The sequence below is a fragment of the Solanum dulcamara genome, chromosome 5 (assembly GCF_947179165.1).
Source record: "Solanum dulcamara chromosome 5, daSolDulc1.2, whole genome shotgun sequence".
In the NCBI taxonomy this organism is placed as follows: domain Eukaryota; kingdom Viridiplantae; phylum Streptophyta; class Magnoliopsida; order Solanales; family Solanaceae; genus Solanum; species Solanum dulcamara.
Genome location: NC_077241.1, coordinates 27,304,164 through 27,321,888, shown reverse-complemented (window position 1 = coordinate 27,321,888; position 17,725 = coordinate 27,304,164). Strand labels below are relative to the sequence as shown.

The following is a 17,725-nucleotide window of genomic DNA, read 5'->3' as shown; positions in this document are numbered from 1 at the left end:
CGTGGCTAGTTTTGAATTTCCACTTGATATTGTTAGATTGATGAGTCCTCATGATTCGAGGGCAAACTTGTTATGTCTTTTCTTATGTTCAGATTATTTTCTTTCATTATATTTTGGTGAGCTAGAACTTGTCCTATGCCTCGTCTAAAGTTTAGTAGAGGCATGTCTAGACTATAGAAGTATGTTTCTTTCATGTTGATGTTTATGTTTGAATTCTCCCTATTTCAAGATTTCTATGTTGAGATTTGAGATTATTTTCATATTTAAAAGTTATCCTCTATTTCGAGATATTAATGTCATGTTATGAATGTTAAGAGGTTTGATTGAAGTTCCTCGAAATTCTAGTCGTCGTGTCATATTTAGGGTCTAGCTTGAGTCATGAAAACCAATAACGGAAAAAAAGTAACAAGTGACAATATTCGTAATTGGTAAGGTATCAAGCGGCTCCATAACATGTGCCGTGGACCACATATATGATCCTGCCAAGCATTTAATTTTTTTTTTACTGGTCAATTGTAGTAAAATATTGTAATTCACAATCAACATATAATTCTTTAAATGATCTTGTTCTAAGCATAGCATATCCAATTGACAGTAAAATTATTTCCTTTGTTTTTCCTCATCCCCCATAGGGCTAGGAGAATGGCATTCGTGTAGGCCTTCTATGCACACAACTGCTCTTTTCAAGGACCTAATTCTAATTGTCACATTACTGTTTCTAACAATTGACTCAAAAATGCAGGATGAACCAACAGAAACCTTTAATCAAGAACACAAGTGGACTACAAACTTTTCACGCTCTGTTTCCCTTGCAAGATATTAATAAAACCTACAATGCCTTAACAAGCACAGTATTGTTCAAACTAAATATCCTGGATCCATCTCTCACGAAATAATCTGAAAATACCATTGATTCAGCAAAAACTACACAAAGAACATACACTAGCAATAAAAGTTGCAGGAACACATACTGCTGTCAAAAAAGAGTTCAGGCCAGAGGCAACTGCTCTCTTAATCCTACTTGTATCCCTAAAAGTTATACCGATGACAAAATACATGAGTCTAACCCAATGAAAGCTTCACTGAGCAAACAAAGCAGAAGAAAGAATCTGTCATGTCTACAATTTTCTAGTCATGGAGATATTCACACTCCTGGGAGATCTTCGAACCTTAGATGACTCTCCATCAGTAGCACCCATTCCTTTCAATTCCACAAACTTCTTAGGTGTGGTCACATTCTCCGCCTCAGATTTTGCATTTCTGCTGTCTTTATTCAGTTTCTCAGGGCAACAAATGTCATCTGGATTAAGAGGTAAAGAAGCGGGATCAAGTTCAAATGATCCCACAGGTACACCCTCTTTTTCAGTTCCAGTCATTCTGAAAGATGGGATTTGATGAGAGAACTTGTAAAGTTCATTTGGCTTTACCAAAAATGAGCCAACCTTAGTCTGGCTGGTGGGATGGAAAAGGCTAACAAATCCACTCACCTTATCCAGGTAATTCACTTTTATACCAACACCCTTAACAAAATCAGAAAGTACCTCCACAATTTCATACTTGTACTTACCATGTTTTTCTGGGTTGGAGCTCCAACCAATATCCCAATTTTTAAAGAGAGCCCATATCTCCCCTTCCCTAGGAAATACGAAGAATGCACCTCTCTTACCCTTTTCGCACTGCACTAAGTGAGAGAATATAAGACGATCATTAGTGATTTGAGAATTCCCACGTCTAAATTTCCCACAACCAGCAGGCAACTCTGCCTCTACCCACTCCATGTCTCCTTGATCCTCTGGATTAGCCTCAAGCCAAGTGATCCGTAGCTCAAATTCAGGAGACAGAACTTTCCTAATCTGACAATAGAATCTTGGCATTCCATCAGCTGTATCATAACAAGCCCAGATTTGGTCAACAGCAAAGCAACTTTCTTCCCTGTGCTTATCAAAATCACTAAACTCTGGATCAGGACACTCATATAACTCTGGAGGATCATCAGAAGGTTCACTATCTGGTTCTGAATCAGAATCAACAACTTCAACTTTTTCCACCCCACTTGATGGAGGTCCAGCAGCCTGTTTGTCAAATTTCCTACTGTTGGCATTTTCATTTTGCACGTTTGCTTTAGGAGGGGCTTCTCCATTTTGAGTAGCCTTTGCTTTGGAATTACCATGAAAATCAGTTGGTTTGGCATTCCTCAAGTCATCACCACTCACTGCTTCTTTCTGCTTTGAAGTATCATCTCCAGCTGATTGGTTATCCCATACCTTCTTCAGAGGGTTTGCCAAATCATTCTCGTCATCACTTGCACCTTCTTTATAGGAGACATTCTGCCGTAGGCGAGAAGATCTCCTAGGGCCAAAACCATCAAATTCAAAATCTTCTCCAGCAGGTGGATAGCTACCAGACTCGATGTCCGTAATTTCAGGCTCAGTGCTGCTTGAAGTATCAATGCTCTCACTTGATTCAACTGTCTGCTTCCTACTCCTTTTCCTGTTTTTTTTATTAACCTTTGGCATAGCAGCCCCTTCATTTGTATTGCCCATTTCCTTGTCATACTTGTCAGCCTTCCCTTTAGCCTTTAAATCCTCAAATAGCTGAGCAGTCTTTTCTCTCCGTACATCTGGTTGTGATGCCATTTTTTTACTGCTAGGACACTGTTGAGATCCCATTTGGGCAGGTGTAAACCCAGCTCCGGCTGCCATTCTTGAGGTTCCATGGTTGAAAACACCTTTCTGCTGAAAAGGCTGGCTCATGTTTGACCTATGAGGCACATCCTGACTGCCAGGATGACTCCATTTAGGTCCAAGAGGAGCACCTTGAGAACCTAAATCATATGCAATGAAAGGCTTTGAGCATTTTTGGCAGCGTAAAGCTCTGTTCACAAAACTCTTGTAGTACTGGTACCTAATATTGCAAAAAGGACATCCCGTCCAGAATGTTTCCGGCATTGCTGATGAAGTTGTTTGTGTTTTCTGAATATTATTCAGATTACTGGACTGCGTACCAAAACCATTTGGACTATTATTTTGTCTAGTCGAAGGATTTCGATTAACCTGTCGCTTTGCTGCTGCACCTTTGGATAAAACCCTGTACTTACTATCATACAAAGCCCTTTTTGTCGGGTCTGAAAGCACCATATTTGATTCCCCAATTAGCTTGAAAGCTGCTTCTGCACCTGGAAACTTGTTCTTGTCAGGATGAAGCACAAGCGCAAGTCTCCGGTATTGTTTCTTGATGGTCACTTCGTCAGCCATAATATCAATTTGGAGGATCCCATACCAGTCCTTTTCGGATCCCACTGTACTGCTCTGAGCTGAACAGTGGACATTACAGACAGCAAGTAGCTGCGATATATTCTCTAGCTGAGGGTAAAGCCGTTCAGCTTTCAAAGCCACTTTTTGAGCCCCTAAAAAGTCATTACTCTGCATTTTCTTCTCAGCCAGCTCTTTAGCCCTTAGGGCTTCATCCTTGTTGCACTCCATCACAATCCCACTTAATATATTAACCAGTAAGATGCAGTAGACATTCATACACAAGTCTCCAACGTATATTCATCGTGCCTAACACCACATTCCTGTCCCAACAAAAAGGAATATATCTGTCAAGGCAAAGCAAGACAGATCAAATATTGCTTTTACTAATTACTAGTCATGTAGTAACAGTTCTACAGCTATCATGCACATCTAAAAGCAAAGAGAGAGGAACTTCACCTTCAGTTGCAACTTATGAGCAGTCAAGCAATAAATTGTTGACAACACACAACCCAGAAAGAGAAGATGCCTATACGAAGATAGTGAATCCTGCACCCAAAAATAGATGATTGTCATTCCGTACCCAATACAACAACAACAACCCAGTGAAATCCCACAACATGGGATCTGGGGAGGGTAAAGTGTACGCAGGCCTTAAAAGAGAGAATGCAAATGAAAAAAATACAGTTAAGAACTATTTCAATTGATTCCATGAAGTCATGGCACACAGTAACTGATTATGGAGGAACTCTTGAAATATACAGCAAAACGTTACAAGAAAGAGCAATCTAGACAAATTAAGTGGAGATGAAGAACAATGGAAATCATAAAAGAACAATCTAACTTCCATTAAATGGTAAAGTCAATATATAAGTATCATGCAAGAAAGAGCAATCTAGACAAATCAAGTGGAGATGAAGCACATTGGAAATCATAAAAGAACAATCTAACTTCCAATAAATGGTAAAGTCAATATATAAGTATCATGCATAGACCAAAGATATCTAACAAAGGAGACTTGAGACATCATTAGTGAAAAAGGAACAAAGAGAGTCCAAGAACATGAGCTAGGACCTAAGCATCAAACTGTCATCTGACTCCTTTGTGATCTATTTCTCTGGGAGTTGGTAGCAGTCTACAACTTACTTTCACCTTTATAATCAACTATTTGCGAAAGTTTCTAATATTTCTTGTAGACCAAAAAGATTTCATTTTCTTAAAGAAGGTTACATACTGCCTAAAGTTACATTTGTTTTGCCTGATCAACCAACTTCGCCCAATGAAAAGAGAGATCAACTATTTGCGAAAGTTTCTAATATTTCTTGTAGACCAAAAAGATTTCATTTTCTTAAAGAAGGTTACATACTGCCTAAAGTTACATTTGTTTTGCCTGATCAACCAACTTCGCCCAATGAAAAGAGATTATTAATCCACATATGGTAGCTTGTATGCATCTTACAAAACTAGAACTGTTTGCCACTAAAATCACCAAGAATGTAGAGTTTGCATTAGTTATAATTTGCTGTCAAACAAGTTCTGAAGCTGCTATCATACATGAAAATTTAACTTGAGATAAATAAAACAGAGAAAGTCACATTCTACCGAAATGTGAAGCATGAACATAAAAGAAGCATTTGGTCAAAGTTTGGGATACTGAGACACTTAAGTCCAAAGAAAGCTATATATAAGCATGATTAAAAAAAAATTAAAAATAAAAAATAAAAAAACCCAAAAGTTTAACATGCTGATGAAATCAGAATGTGTATATCAACATACACTAAACCTACATAAACCCTAAAATTCGAGCAAATTGCTGACAAGCAAATAAAACAAACATTGATTGGTGCAAAAACCCTACATGGTCGAGACTCGAATCCAAAGACATCAAATTTCAAAATCCATACAAATCAAAAAGCACAATAAGGTCTAGAAAAAGATTATTATTTTTTTTTTAAAAAAAAAGCATCCATATATGTGCATAAAAAAATATGCATACCAGATAGATGAAAAGGGACCTCCAAAGTTTTGACTATCGAAAGAGATAAATCTTATACTACTAAAGGACGAATTTGAGAGAGAGCAAATAGTAAAAGGAGGGAAGAGTATCGCGGGAATTGGAAAGAGAGTGAAAATTTCAGGAAGCGGGGAGAGACCAAGAATTCTTCTGAGATTTCATTTCCCCCAAAATCTAACTTTTTTTTTACCATCCCAGTACTATTTCCCCAAACCATTGGGGAACAGTCTAGAGAGTAGGTTTTTCCTAGGGGTTGAAGCTTAAATTGGGTTGGGCTGGGCCCACATTATTTTAAATTTCACTTTGGCCCATTTATCATTTTGGGCTTCCATGTAGTTGAGATAACCCAAGAGTTTTAGTTCTAACCCACAATATATTTGATTCTATTCCCCTTATCTGACAAACTTTCCTTTTTTAGTCTATCTACCGTTGTGATGACCCCAACCGATGACGACTGACATGCTTAAGTATCACACCCATGTCAACTCCCGCGCACACTTGCTAATCAAATAATCAGCACATACTCAAAAAAGGTATGGATCATTCCAATAGAATTTGTACACATCATGGAAAAATTTCTTTTTTTTATGAGAGTTAAGATCATCCGACATTGCGTCACAAGCAACATAATGTAAGACCCTGAATGTTGAAAAGACGAACGGAAGGATAATGTTGCAGAAAACTCATTTGGTGCAGCTTTCATGAGTCTACCTACGGATCGTACGAAGGACTCGTAGGAGGGGCATTAGAGGTTGGAAATTTTAGCTAAGTATAGGGTTAGTTGACGAGGGGTCCTATGGACTGTAGCAAGTTCTACAATCTGTAGGAGTGACCCATAGGGTAACTTCAAAGACTTGGAATTAAGGAATGATTCTACAAACCACTTAATGACTCGTAAAGACGTATATGACTTGTAGACTTGGCTCGTAAAGTCAATATACAATTTTCATTAGCTACTGTTTTAGGTACAGGGTTTCTACGAAGAAGTTATAAGGCTCGTAGAACATATTACGACCCGTAGGTCAAGGGTCGTAGAAGCTGGGTTAGCTTTTGTACATGGGATCCACGAACATGTTATACGGCTCATATAATTTTCTACGACCCTTAGAAAATGGGTCATAAGGTCAAAAATGCAACTTCCAGTAGCCTTGATTTTTGGACATGAATTTCTATGGGTCCTTTTGATGAATCATAGGTTCCATTTGTAGTCACTCTGATGGTTTTTAAGTTGAGGGTATTTTGGACTTTTTCCACTCATTTAACTCCTAAATACATCATTTTGGACCTATAACTACCCCCATAACCATTTTTACCCTTTAAGAACACGTTATTCCCTCTCATTCACTCAAAACACTCAAAATTTCGTCAACTCATATTCTCCAATTCTTTCTCAAGTTCAAGGAAGGAAAACTAGGATTTCCAAGTTCAAGTCCTTTAATCTCCATTTCTTTTAGGACTTTGATATCCAGGTATGTGAGAATTCACCAATAGATTCCTTTTAAAAATTGGGTCCCAAAAGAACTCAATTCTCCAAATTTAATTTTCACCCAATTCAATGAGGGTTCATGTCAATATTTCATGGGTCCTTTCTATTTCAATTCATGTGATGATATTCTATTTTATCATGCATGAATTTATTATAATACATGATTTTCACTTGATTTCACATGGGCTTATGCATTATGTCTATGATTTTCTATATGAACTATGAATTATGATCATGAACTTTACGAAGGATTTATGAATGATTTATAAAAGTAATGTGTCACGACCCACTCCGTTGGCCGTGACTAGTGCCCGAGTTGGGAACTCATACGTACCTTTAGCCTCACTTAGATATGTTAGTAAAAGAAATAAATGTAGAAATCAACAAAGGTCACTAAGGAGCACATGAAAGCAGATGTAGCACACGAAGGCCGTTAAGGCCATCACGGAACATAAAAGCTTAGAACACATATATAGGACCCATAGAACATATACAAAATCCACAACATAAGTCTACAGACCTCTACAAAACGATATCCTAATCATATGAAGGGACAGGGCCCCGTCATACCCTTGACCAACGTGTACAAATATGCAACAAAAAAATTAGTACCAAAATAGGGCTCCGGATAAATGAGCACCGTCAAACAACAGAGTGGATGTTCTAAGCAAGCGGATTGGCAAAATGAGCGTCTGTACCTGCGGGCATGTAACGCAGCTCCCAAAGAAAGGGAGTCAGTACGGATAATGTACCAAGTATGTAAAGCATGGAATGTAATAGGTAAAGCCATTACCAGAATAGAAGGGGCAAAAATGAGCAAAATATCCAGAATATTAAAATGCTTTTCATAATCACAGATAATATATGTAGAAAAACATATGCCATATCTGGCCCCGTTATGGAACTCGGTGAACAAATCGTGGTCATCGCCTCACTAGTGCCACAACACATCATAACTCTAGAGTAGAGAACATCTCTAAAACAAATCATATCATATCAGATGGTCATAATAAATCATATCATATCATATGTGTACATGGCATATCATAACTCCACAAATCAAACCCATGTACAGGGCATACCTGCCCCCTCACGTCGGGGCAAGGCGAACGATGCAGAAAAGTACGCACGATAATAAAATCTGACCTGAGCTCAGTAAAGAAAGCATTGAGGCATCCATGAGTGGAGTAGTGAGAAACTAAATGCACTTTAAATCATTTTTGAGACTCGATGGAGTTAACAAAATGAGCTATTATTCAAAAATCAAGACAAGAGTCGTATCAAGTACCTTTTGCATATCACTATGAGTTATATCCAAATAGAACTTTTGGAATCATATACATGTATCTAGGCACGATAAAATATCCTTTGGAAAATCAAGAAGTTGTCCATCCTAGTGGCTCTACGAATAGGAACTTCCTTAGAATCATATAAAAGTTATATACTTGTTTCATAAAAACCATGCCAAAAAGAAAGATTAGCTTTATATACTTATGTCAAAATATGCCAAGAGAAAGAACGGTTAGCTTTACATACTTATGCCAAATACATTCCAAAAGAAGGAACGGTTAGCTTTACATACTTATGCCAAAGACATGCCAAAAGAAGGAATGGTTAGCTTTACATACCTCTTACGGATTACTCCTAATACATTCGCCTTGTCGTTTCTTGAACCTATTTAACATGAAAATAATACTATGGTTAATGCCCTTTCACTTTCCAATTCCAACTCTACAACCAAGTTTCCATAGAGGTCATTTCGTTATCCGTTTCCCTCGACTAGTTCATTATTAGTTCCTAAGTTATCGAAAATCGGGCAGTATCTCCCCTATAACTTCAACATCCTCGAGATTTTAACTCGGCTATCATGTCAACAACCATACCAAAAACAAAAACCAGTAGAATATATACAAGTAAATTACTTCAACATTACTCAATACAATTCCAAACCACTAGCTCAAAACTACAATATCAAAATAGAGTTTTTAACCTTTATTTCATAAAATCTTTAACCATACTAAATGGGGAGGGGGGGAGGTCGTGTGGATGAAACCATCAGCATCCAAACCCTTTTTAGAAAAATTTCCATCCCTGCAACACACCACCAAATCAGCTGCAAATGCAGCACCACAATCACAGCATACTACTCGACTTTGATTTAGCTATAACGACTTCAATTTAGTTTATTTCTAACTTCAAGCGTCCTTATGATATTTTACTACTTCAAACCTTATTAAAGACATGTAATATACCTCATAACATCATCATAAACTCCAGTTCAAAAGGGAAAACTTTACCTTACCCGAAACTCGCCAAAACTTGCCGGAACTCGCCTTGGAATTTCCTTTAGCACAGCTGAAACTTTGAGGATGTTTGTTAACGTTCTGGGGCTGCTTCGAACCATAAATTGATATTAAAAATACCTTTATAACATCATGGTATACCCTAGATAATTAATTCACAAAATGAATTCGGAGAACTTACCTTTTTCCTCTCCAAATCCGTGGCCTTCTCTCTCTACCTCTTTAATTTCTTCTCTTTCTTTCTTTCTTATTCTTGAGTTTTCTAGAAATGTATGGAACTTTGATAAGTCTTAATACACATATATATAGGCCACCTAAAGGGGTGACACGTGTCAAGCCCTAAGGGGTGACACGTGTCAAGCCCTAATTGGGCCATTGGCATATGGGGCCCACCCTTGCTCTAGTTGTTGCCATGTGTCACTCTCTTATGATGCCGCATGGAACTCTCTCATGCTGCCATGTGTCACCTTCTTTTCCCCCTCGTGGGTTCGTAATCTCGTCTTTTTTTACGAATCTATATAATCCTTACTACGTAAGCCTGGTACGTATTTAAGTAGCTTAAGTATGTAAAATTTCCAAGTTGGTAGCTTACATATGAAACACATCCAAAGTAGTAGCTTACACAAGTAAGTCGGGTCCTACGACTCACTACTTGGCCTCCAATTCCTTCCTGATTCCTATAACTTTATTTCCAATCTTCCCTGCCATGGGGTATCACATTCTTCTTTCCTTAGAGTTGTTTGATAGAGTTATAGCCTATACGGCTCACATGGTAACTTCTAAGAGGCTTTCAAGAACTTAGGAATCTTTCAAGAAACTTAGGAAACCAGGTAGGTCAAGTATTAAAACAAAGTACGGTGATGATTAGGAGATTCTAGTTTCTTCCAATAATGGTTGGAAAATGGTTTACGATAACAGTTTATAGTTCTCCACCGACTAATTGGGGAAAGCGCTTCGAATAGAAGCACCTCAAAGAGATTTCAGGAACTGAGTATGAATACGAACAAAAAGGGGGATATGTAAATATGAATTGAACAGTGTGATACGAGTATGCAGGGATAAAGTGGAACCACTAGAAAGATGCACTTAGTACACGTTGACTAAGGTAAAGGCCTGCGTTAAGAACGTAGTAAGAGCATGGGGCTTAAGATACAAAAAATAACGCGTGTACACAACGTCGCCCCAAAAATAGTGGAACCCTTAAGGGACGAGAATGGAAAACTTAAGGAACAAATGGTGCAACTTCTATTCGCCCCAAGAAGCAAAGGATATAGGTTGGGATAAAGCTACTACTTCAAGAAAACCTTAAATAGTTATCGTTGGAATACTAGCATTGCCTAATTGGAATTGGAACGACTACAGGTGCAAAGCAATTCTGGGAAAAGGAAAAGTAGAAGGTGGCCTTGGATGAGTTGTTCCTTAGGTCACATTATTCAAGTACCGAATAGTAGATAAGACATCACATTAAATATGGAAAGGTTCTCGTCGCTTCGTAATTTAGCCAAGGCTCCGTATGCAGATATTCTGATTATAAAATATACAGATAGACGGAGACATGATGTAGTACCAAGTAGATTGGAGGAAGAGATTGGGCGAAATTGAGATTGGACAAAGAGACATGGAGCAAGGTACAAGCAGATGAAAGTACGAGTACCCTCTAAAGGGGGGAAGTTAATAAGAAAATGGCAAAAGTAGGAGGAGGCAATTAATATGGCAGTATATTTGAGATAGACATCTAAACTTCAATAAGATATCTTGTCAAACCAGGTTAGAAAGGTCCGGAAGCCACTAATAAGTGAATGGAAGCCAGAATGCTACATAAGGCAGCGTTAAGAAGTTTGTGATGAGACCCTGAACAACATAACACTAGAAGGCGGCTGCGTATAAAAACAAAAGAGTGTAACCATGAAAGGATATCGACCAACTTAAGAGACATTATGAAGGATAATGATAGCATGTTAGACCAAAAGCCAAAATGTTGGTTATAGAGTTATTCACAAATGATGTTGCGATAGATAAATAACCAAAGAAAAAGGAATAGAAAGCCTCCTGTGGTAGATAATGAGGAGAACATAAAGTGAATAGAGGATAGGGGAGCTTATATGTCAAATTCCTTTAAAGCTATGCCAGCTAATAATAGCCAAAACTCAAAGCGGCTCCAAAGGTCACTATATGAACGAACTTTAGCGTTACTCAGTAGCCCACCCTAATGAATGGGTGCGTACAAAAAGGGAGGAATACAATAGGAGAAGTTAAATCAAAATGACCAAAAAAAAGAGGGGGGACATGGTCATAGTGGAACTAGAGGTCTACGCCGATACTGGTTGCAAGATAACAGAGGAAAGAACAAGGCAAAACATAAAGACTCGCGAGATAACGCTGAGGTAAATCTGGAGCTAAGTTGAGTGCCCCACACATTATGGAAAGGATTACAATAAAACGCGATACGAAGCCTTTCTAGGGAAGTCACCCATCCCAGTATTACTCTCGCCCCAAGCACGCTTAACTTCTAAATTCTGGTGGAATTTAGTGCGATAGTGCAGGTGTGGTTGCGCAAGATGGAAGAATTTGAACTAGCAGTGGAGAAATGACATGAGATTATGTACCTGGAGTACTATAAGTTACGGTGAGGGTATTGTAAAAAGGACTTAAGCAAGACAATAAGGATTAGCTAATTGCTAACTAACGACGCACTCGAATGCCGCAGTTCTTCGACATAGTACCAGTTAATGAGAGGCAAACCACAGAATGGCTATATGGGCCGTGGACGAAGGAATTTCGACACCACTTGGTAGCCAACTCTGAGGGGAAAAAAAGCAAAACCCAAAAGGTAAGCATACCAGTTGATGTAATTTACGGAAGACAGGAAGTAATACACGAGGTCAAAAATTCCACAATATGACCATGGCTACAAGACTCACTTCGCACTCCGTCAATAGATGACTTTGGAGGGAATGTTACCTAGGGATTAATGATATTAGCCCATGCTCCTTCAATCAAAGGCCACCTACTCAGCCAAAAAGGTGTAAAATTATAGGGTAAAAAAAAGTGGTAGGACCTTACGGAGTCCCCATAGCTATTATCCCAGACAAAGGAGCCTACGTTACAGCTAACTATCGAGAATCAGTCCGCGAAGCAACTGGGAAGACACATAAGTCTTCGTACTCTACTTTACCTCCAACCTAATGAATAGGCTAAAGCATACAATTTAAACACTAGAAGATATGCCATGAGCTAGTGTTGTTAACTTCAAAGATAGCTGGGATGATTATCTATCACTTATCAAGTTGCCTATAATAATAACTACTTCTCCAGTATCCCAATGGCCCCATATAAGACTGGTAGAGCAAGATGTGTAAGTCCCCTATTGGATGGATCGATGTTAGAAAGACTAAACTAAAAGTCCCCGACATGATTGAGCAAGCTAAGGATTAGCAGCCCAAAGTAGAAAAAAATGATATACAGATAGTCGACACCGACATTCAGAATACAAATTAATTATTGGATGTTCATAACATGGTCACCCAGAAAAGGAAACTTAGCCCAAATTATATTAGATGGTATCAAGTTGCTCGTAAGGTGGGCAAAGTGGATGGTAAGTTGAGCTTACCACTTATTTAAAAACTATACGCCTAGTCCATCAGATAGGGATGCTTCGCAAAGGTACTGACGAGCCACCCAGGGTATGCTCCATAAATGATGTCCAGGAAATGGAATCCTGTGAGGGATAACCTATCATCATCTTAAATCGGCAAACTAGAAGATTGTAGACTAAAGACATGCCTTCCATCAAGATACTGTGGCAATACCAAAACCAGAAAGAGGATGACCAGGGAAGCTGAAGAGAATATTAAACAGAAATATTCACACCTATTCTCGATGTCTGTAGGTAACCCCAACTCCTGAAACTCGTATATTAAGTACTTGGATAGAAGTATGTGTTAGGGAAACAATAAAGAATCTCCCTACGATTTGTATAAGGTGCTAAGAGAAGTTTTGTTTAACATTCGGGGACGAATGTTCTAAAGGGGGGAAGGATGTTACACCCCACACTTTTAAACTCAGAATGTCTCTTAAAGTTCCTTAGAAGTTAGCATGTGAGCCGGATAATCTACGACACTATCAAGTGACTCTAAGGAAGGGAAAATATGATACCCCATAGTAAGGAAGGTTGGAAATAGAGTCGTAAGAATCCGGAAGGAATTGGAGGCCAAGTAATGAGTCTTAGGACTTGATTTACCTATGTAAGATATTCATGTAAAAGTCTTATATACTTGAGCTACTGGAGGACATACCAAACCTGTGTAGCACGGATTACATAGGCTCTTAAAATAAGGTGAGGTGACGAGCCTACGAGAGGGAGCAAAAACTAGTTTCCGAACTTACGAAAGTAAAGCAAGAAGGTGACAAGAAAGCACCTCAAGCAAGGAGATGACAAGCAAACAGGTGACTCACCTACCTGCTTAGGGGGAGGTGGATCCTGCTGCAACGTGGTGGCGTGTGATAGGCCGTATGAGCCAGATGGCGTCCTAGGGGGCTTCCACGTGTCACCCCTAAGGGGCTTCCATATGGAACCTTCTAAAGATATATATATATATATATATATATATATATATATATATATATATATATATGTGTGTGTGTGTGTGTTATGTGATGTATAAATTCAGTTTCTATCCAAAAATATCATCCAAGGAGAGGAAAAAATGTGAGGAAGATAAGAGAGGCAGTTTTGGAGAAACTAAGGTAAGTTCTCTAATTGTTCTCCGTAAATTAATTATCTACAGTATGACTCAACCATATGGGGGTGTATATATATACCTTATGATGTATACAGAACCATATATTCAGCTTTACACCTAGAATCAATAAGAGAAAGTTGAAGGAAAATGTTGGAGGCAAGGAAAGGAGGGCTACGGGTTTGGTCTCCAAAAGGTAAGTTCCCGACTTTCGTTCTGTGAATTAATTATTTATGGTATCCGGCAGTTATATAACGATGTTTAATAACAAGAAATTCCAATTTGGGGAAGCGAGGAAGTCATACAAATAGTCCACCTAATTTCAGCGCGTCTAGAGAAGTTCCAAGGCGCGTCTTGGCAAATTGTGGCCAATTTCGGGTAAGGTAATTTTCTCCTTTTAATTTTGACTTCATGATGTTGTTATGGAGTGTATTATACGCCTTGTGTGTGGCTGGAAATGTAAAAAGGGTATAGGAATGCTTGATGTTGGAGACAATCCAAATTATTGTCGTTATAGTTGAATTGTCGTCGAACTAACGTGTTGTTCTTGTGAGGTGCTGCTGCAGGGGTGTGGTGTTTTGTTTCAGGGACTAAATGCGTTCAAAAAGGGGTAGGGTTGGTTCTGTTTCCATCCATATGATCCCTCATTTCGTATAATTAAAGGCTTTGCGAAACAAAGACTAGAAACCCTATTTTGGTGTTGTAATTTTCAGCAAGTGGTTTGGAGCTTGTGTTGCGTAATATTGCCATGATTATGTATATATATGCTGCAGGTTTTTGTTGTTGGTTGGCTATAGTTCTTAGGGATTTAATTAGAAATTCGGATAGGGCACATTATAGGGGAGTTGCTGCCCAATTTTCGTTAACGCCTTAACTAATTAAAGAACTAGTCGAGGAAATGAACAAGGAAATAGATTCCTTGAATACTAAGGTGAAAATGAAGGTGATGGAAAGCCAAGAGTGGTTGATATTCGTATTACTTCTAGGTTGAATAGGTTCAAAGGACGACGAGGCGAACGTAACAAAGAGTGACTCATACGAGGTATGTAAAGCTTTCTCTTGACATGTTTTGGTATAAGTACGTACAACTATCTCTCATTTCCCTTGATATGTATTTGGTACGAAAATGAGATTATGATGCCATAGTGGTTCACCGATCCCCATGATGGGCCGGGTACGAAATATGTATATGAAGATCACCTGAAGGAAAGTATAGACTACATAAAGCTTATTCTCTTTCTTCTTTTGGGCATATCTTTGTCTTATTTGTAAGTTGAATATGATATGAGTTCCGGGGTAAATCCATTCTTAAACATCTCTTATTTACTTCTAAATATTGAACTCCTACAGTAGTTGAACTATTTCCCTGGAAACTTTTATATGTTAAAGAGGTACCAAATGTACAGGCTCTAAGTCTTAAAGACTATATGGGATTAAGTGTTTTTAATTCCATAAATGATTTGGCCCTATGTTAATACATGTCTAAGGTCCCCAAGATTACTTTTGAGACAGCCCATAATGGCATTTAGAGGACACTCGAGACGACTACACCGTTACTCGGGTCCTCAAACAAAAGCTTAACTTTCTTATTTTGTCGAGTCTCTGATAATGATTTAAATTGCATATAGTTACTCACTACTCTACTCGTGTATACTGTAACCCTTCTTTCACCGAGTCCCGAGCCGGGTATGTTATCGTGCACAATTTACTACATTGTTCATCGTGCCCCTCACTAGAGGGCTGGGTACATATGTATATATATGATTATGTATTGTAATAAGGTGGTGATGGCGCCGGGCCTATGATGGTCCTACAGATGTGATTCACCGGACCCTTGAAAGGGCTGGCTATATTATATAAATTGAGCATGCATGCTTTTGTGATTCACAGAGTACAAGTACATGTCTTCAATTTGATAATTTGTTCCCTTGCTTCTCTATTTCAAATATACCTCTAGTGTATTATGTTACATTTTACATACTCAGTACATATGTTGTACTGACCCCCTTTCTCAGGGGGCTACGTTCATGCCCATAGATACAAATACAGGTTTTGAGAGTCCGTCAGCTTAGGATTCCATGCAGCTCAGCTGAAAAAGGCTCCATTGTCTCGGGGCCTAGTTTTTGATACTGTCCACTAATGTATAAAATTGTTTTATCCATTCGGGGGTACGGCGGGGGCCCTATCCCACCATATGTTGTCATTTATATTTTTAGAGGTCTGCAGATATATATATGTAGGTTGTGTATGTCAGTTTGATTCAGCTGGGTCTACATGATATATGATATATGTTATTATATTAGTGCAGCCTTGTCGGCTTGCGTGCCCTATCATATTGTGATACAAACGAAAAGGGCTACAGGTTTAGGAAAATGTTATTGCCCAGTGGGGCTCTGTTACATGATATTGTTTTATTTATAGTTCAATGTGACCACAGTTGATAGATATGTATACGGGGGGTCCAGGTCGGACTCCAATCGCGACCTATGGGGTTGGGTCATGACAAAAGTGGTATCAGAGCAGTTCGTCGTTGGATTGTCTGCAGACCGTGTTTAGTAGAGTCTTGATTATCGATATGTTGCATGCCACATTCATAAACAGGAAGGTATAGGACATTTAGGATGTTACCTTTCTTTCACATTTGAGATCGTGGTTTAGATCCGAGTCATAGGAAAATTTCTTATACTAACCTTGGATCTTAATAGAAGGACGACACCAGCAGAAAGAAGTAATTGACAACATGGAAAGTTACAAAACATGCAGGTAATTAAAGTAAAGCCATGGAAGATATCCGTTGGGTAAGGTATTGAAGTACTATTAAAATTTAAAGTTGAAACCTAAAAGGAAAGCAGACAGGAAGTGAAACAGATGCAGTTTGAGGTTGGACATATAAGGTAAGTCCATTATTTTTATACTATTGTTGATATTGAAAGCCCCGTATGGCTGCAATATGAGGTGATATTGAAAGCCCTGTGCGGTTGTGATATGATAAGAATATATATGTGTTGGCCTTGTGAGGCATTGTTGGTATTTTCTGCGTGCTGGTTTGGGGATAAGTAAGAATTATAGAGGAAACTCTATCGAAATTTTCCCAGAACAAAAAAAGAGAATGAAATTGTTTTGTCCATTCGGGGGTACGACGGGGGCCCTGTCCTGTCATATGTTGTCATTTATATTTTTAGAGGTCTGCAGACATGTATATATGGGTTGTGTATGCCAGTTTGATTCAGATGGGTCTACATGATATATGATATATGTTATTATGTTATGACATCCTTGTCGGCTTGCGTGCCCTATCATGTTGTGATACAAATGAAAAGGGCTACAGGTTTAAGAAAATATTATCGCCCAGTGGGGCTCTGTTACATGATATTGTTTTATTTACAGTTCAATATGACCACAACTGATAGATATGTATACCGGGAGTCCAGGTCGGACCCCAGTCACGACCTACGGGGTTGGGTTGTGACACCAACCTATATCCTTTGTTTCTTGGGATGAATGTATATTGCCCCATTTATTCCTTAAGTTTACTGTCTTTGTCTCTTAAGGATTCTACTATTGTTGAGGCGACGTTGTGTGCATGCACCACCCCTTTATACCTTATACCCCTTGCCCTTACTGTGTACCTAACACGACTTTTAATTTTCTCAATAACATACCAAGTTCGTCTCAATCAGGGCCTTACTTTGTAACCATGTAGTCGTATTGCACTTTTAAGTTCATATTATACGTTTCCTTTTCGTTCCGTATCTGCACTCATTTAATCATATCTAGCTTGGGTGCTTCCATAGATTTCTCTTATCTTTTATCCCGTATATGTCTATCTTTTTTCCGCACAAGAGGGATCTTATACTACCTCTGTATTATTCGGAAAGAATTACTTCCACATAATCCTTTTTCTCATTTCCAAAACGTATTCTGTCCATCCA

At 38.6% G+C, this 17,725-nt stretch overlaps 1 protein-coding gene across 2 annotated transcripts; it reads right to left on the bottom strand.

Annotated features, from left to right (window-relative positions):
* Positions 1-778: 778 nt before the first annotated feature.
* LOC129889110 (uncharacterized) lies at positions 779-5,486 on the bottom strand. 2 transcript variants are annotated; one of them, XM_055964263.1, is made up of 3 exons: positions 5,248-5,486; positions 3,711-3,800; positions 779-3,598 (listed from the first exon to the last, which is right to left on the bottom strand). In XM_055964263.1, the coding sequence occupies exon 3, from the start codon at positions 3,528-3,530 to the stop codon at positions 1,119-1,121; it is 2,412 nt and encodes an 803-aa protein (XP_055820238.1). In that variant the 5' UTR covers positions 3,531-3,598; positions 3,711-3,800; positions 5,248-5,486; the 3' UTR covers positions 779-1,118. The 2 variants fall into 2 exon arrangements, with proteins under 2 accessions (XP_055820238.1, XP_055820237.1); XM_055964262.1 differs by having other exon boundaries at positions 779-3,574.
* Positions 5,487-17,725: the final 12,239 nt, after the last annotated feature.

What these genes read in the sequence shown, in the direction of transcription:
- LOC129889110 (XM_055964263.1), bottom strand. Translation starts at nt 3,530, where the DNA reads ATGAATGTCTACTGCATCTTACTGGTTAATATATTAAGTGGGATTGTG.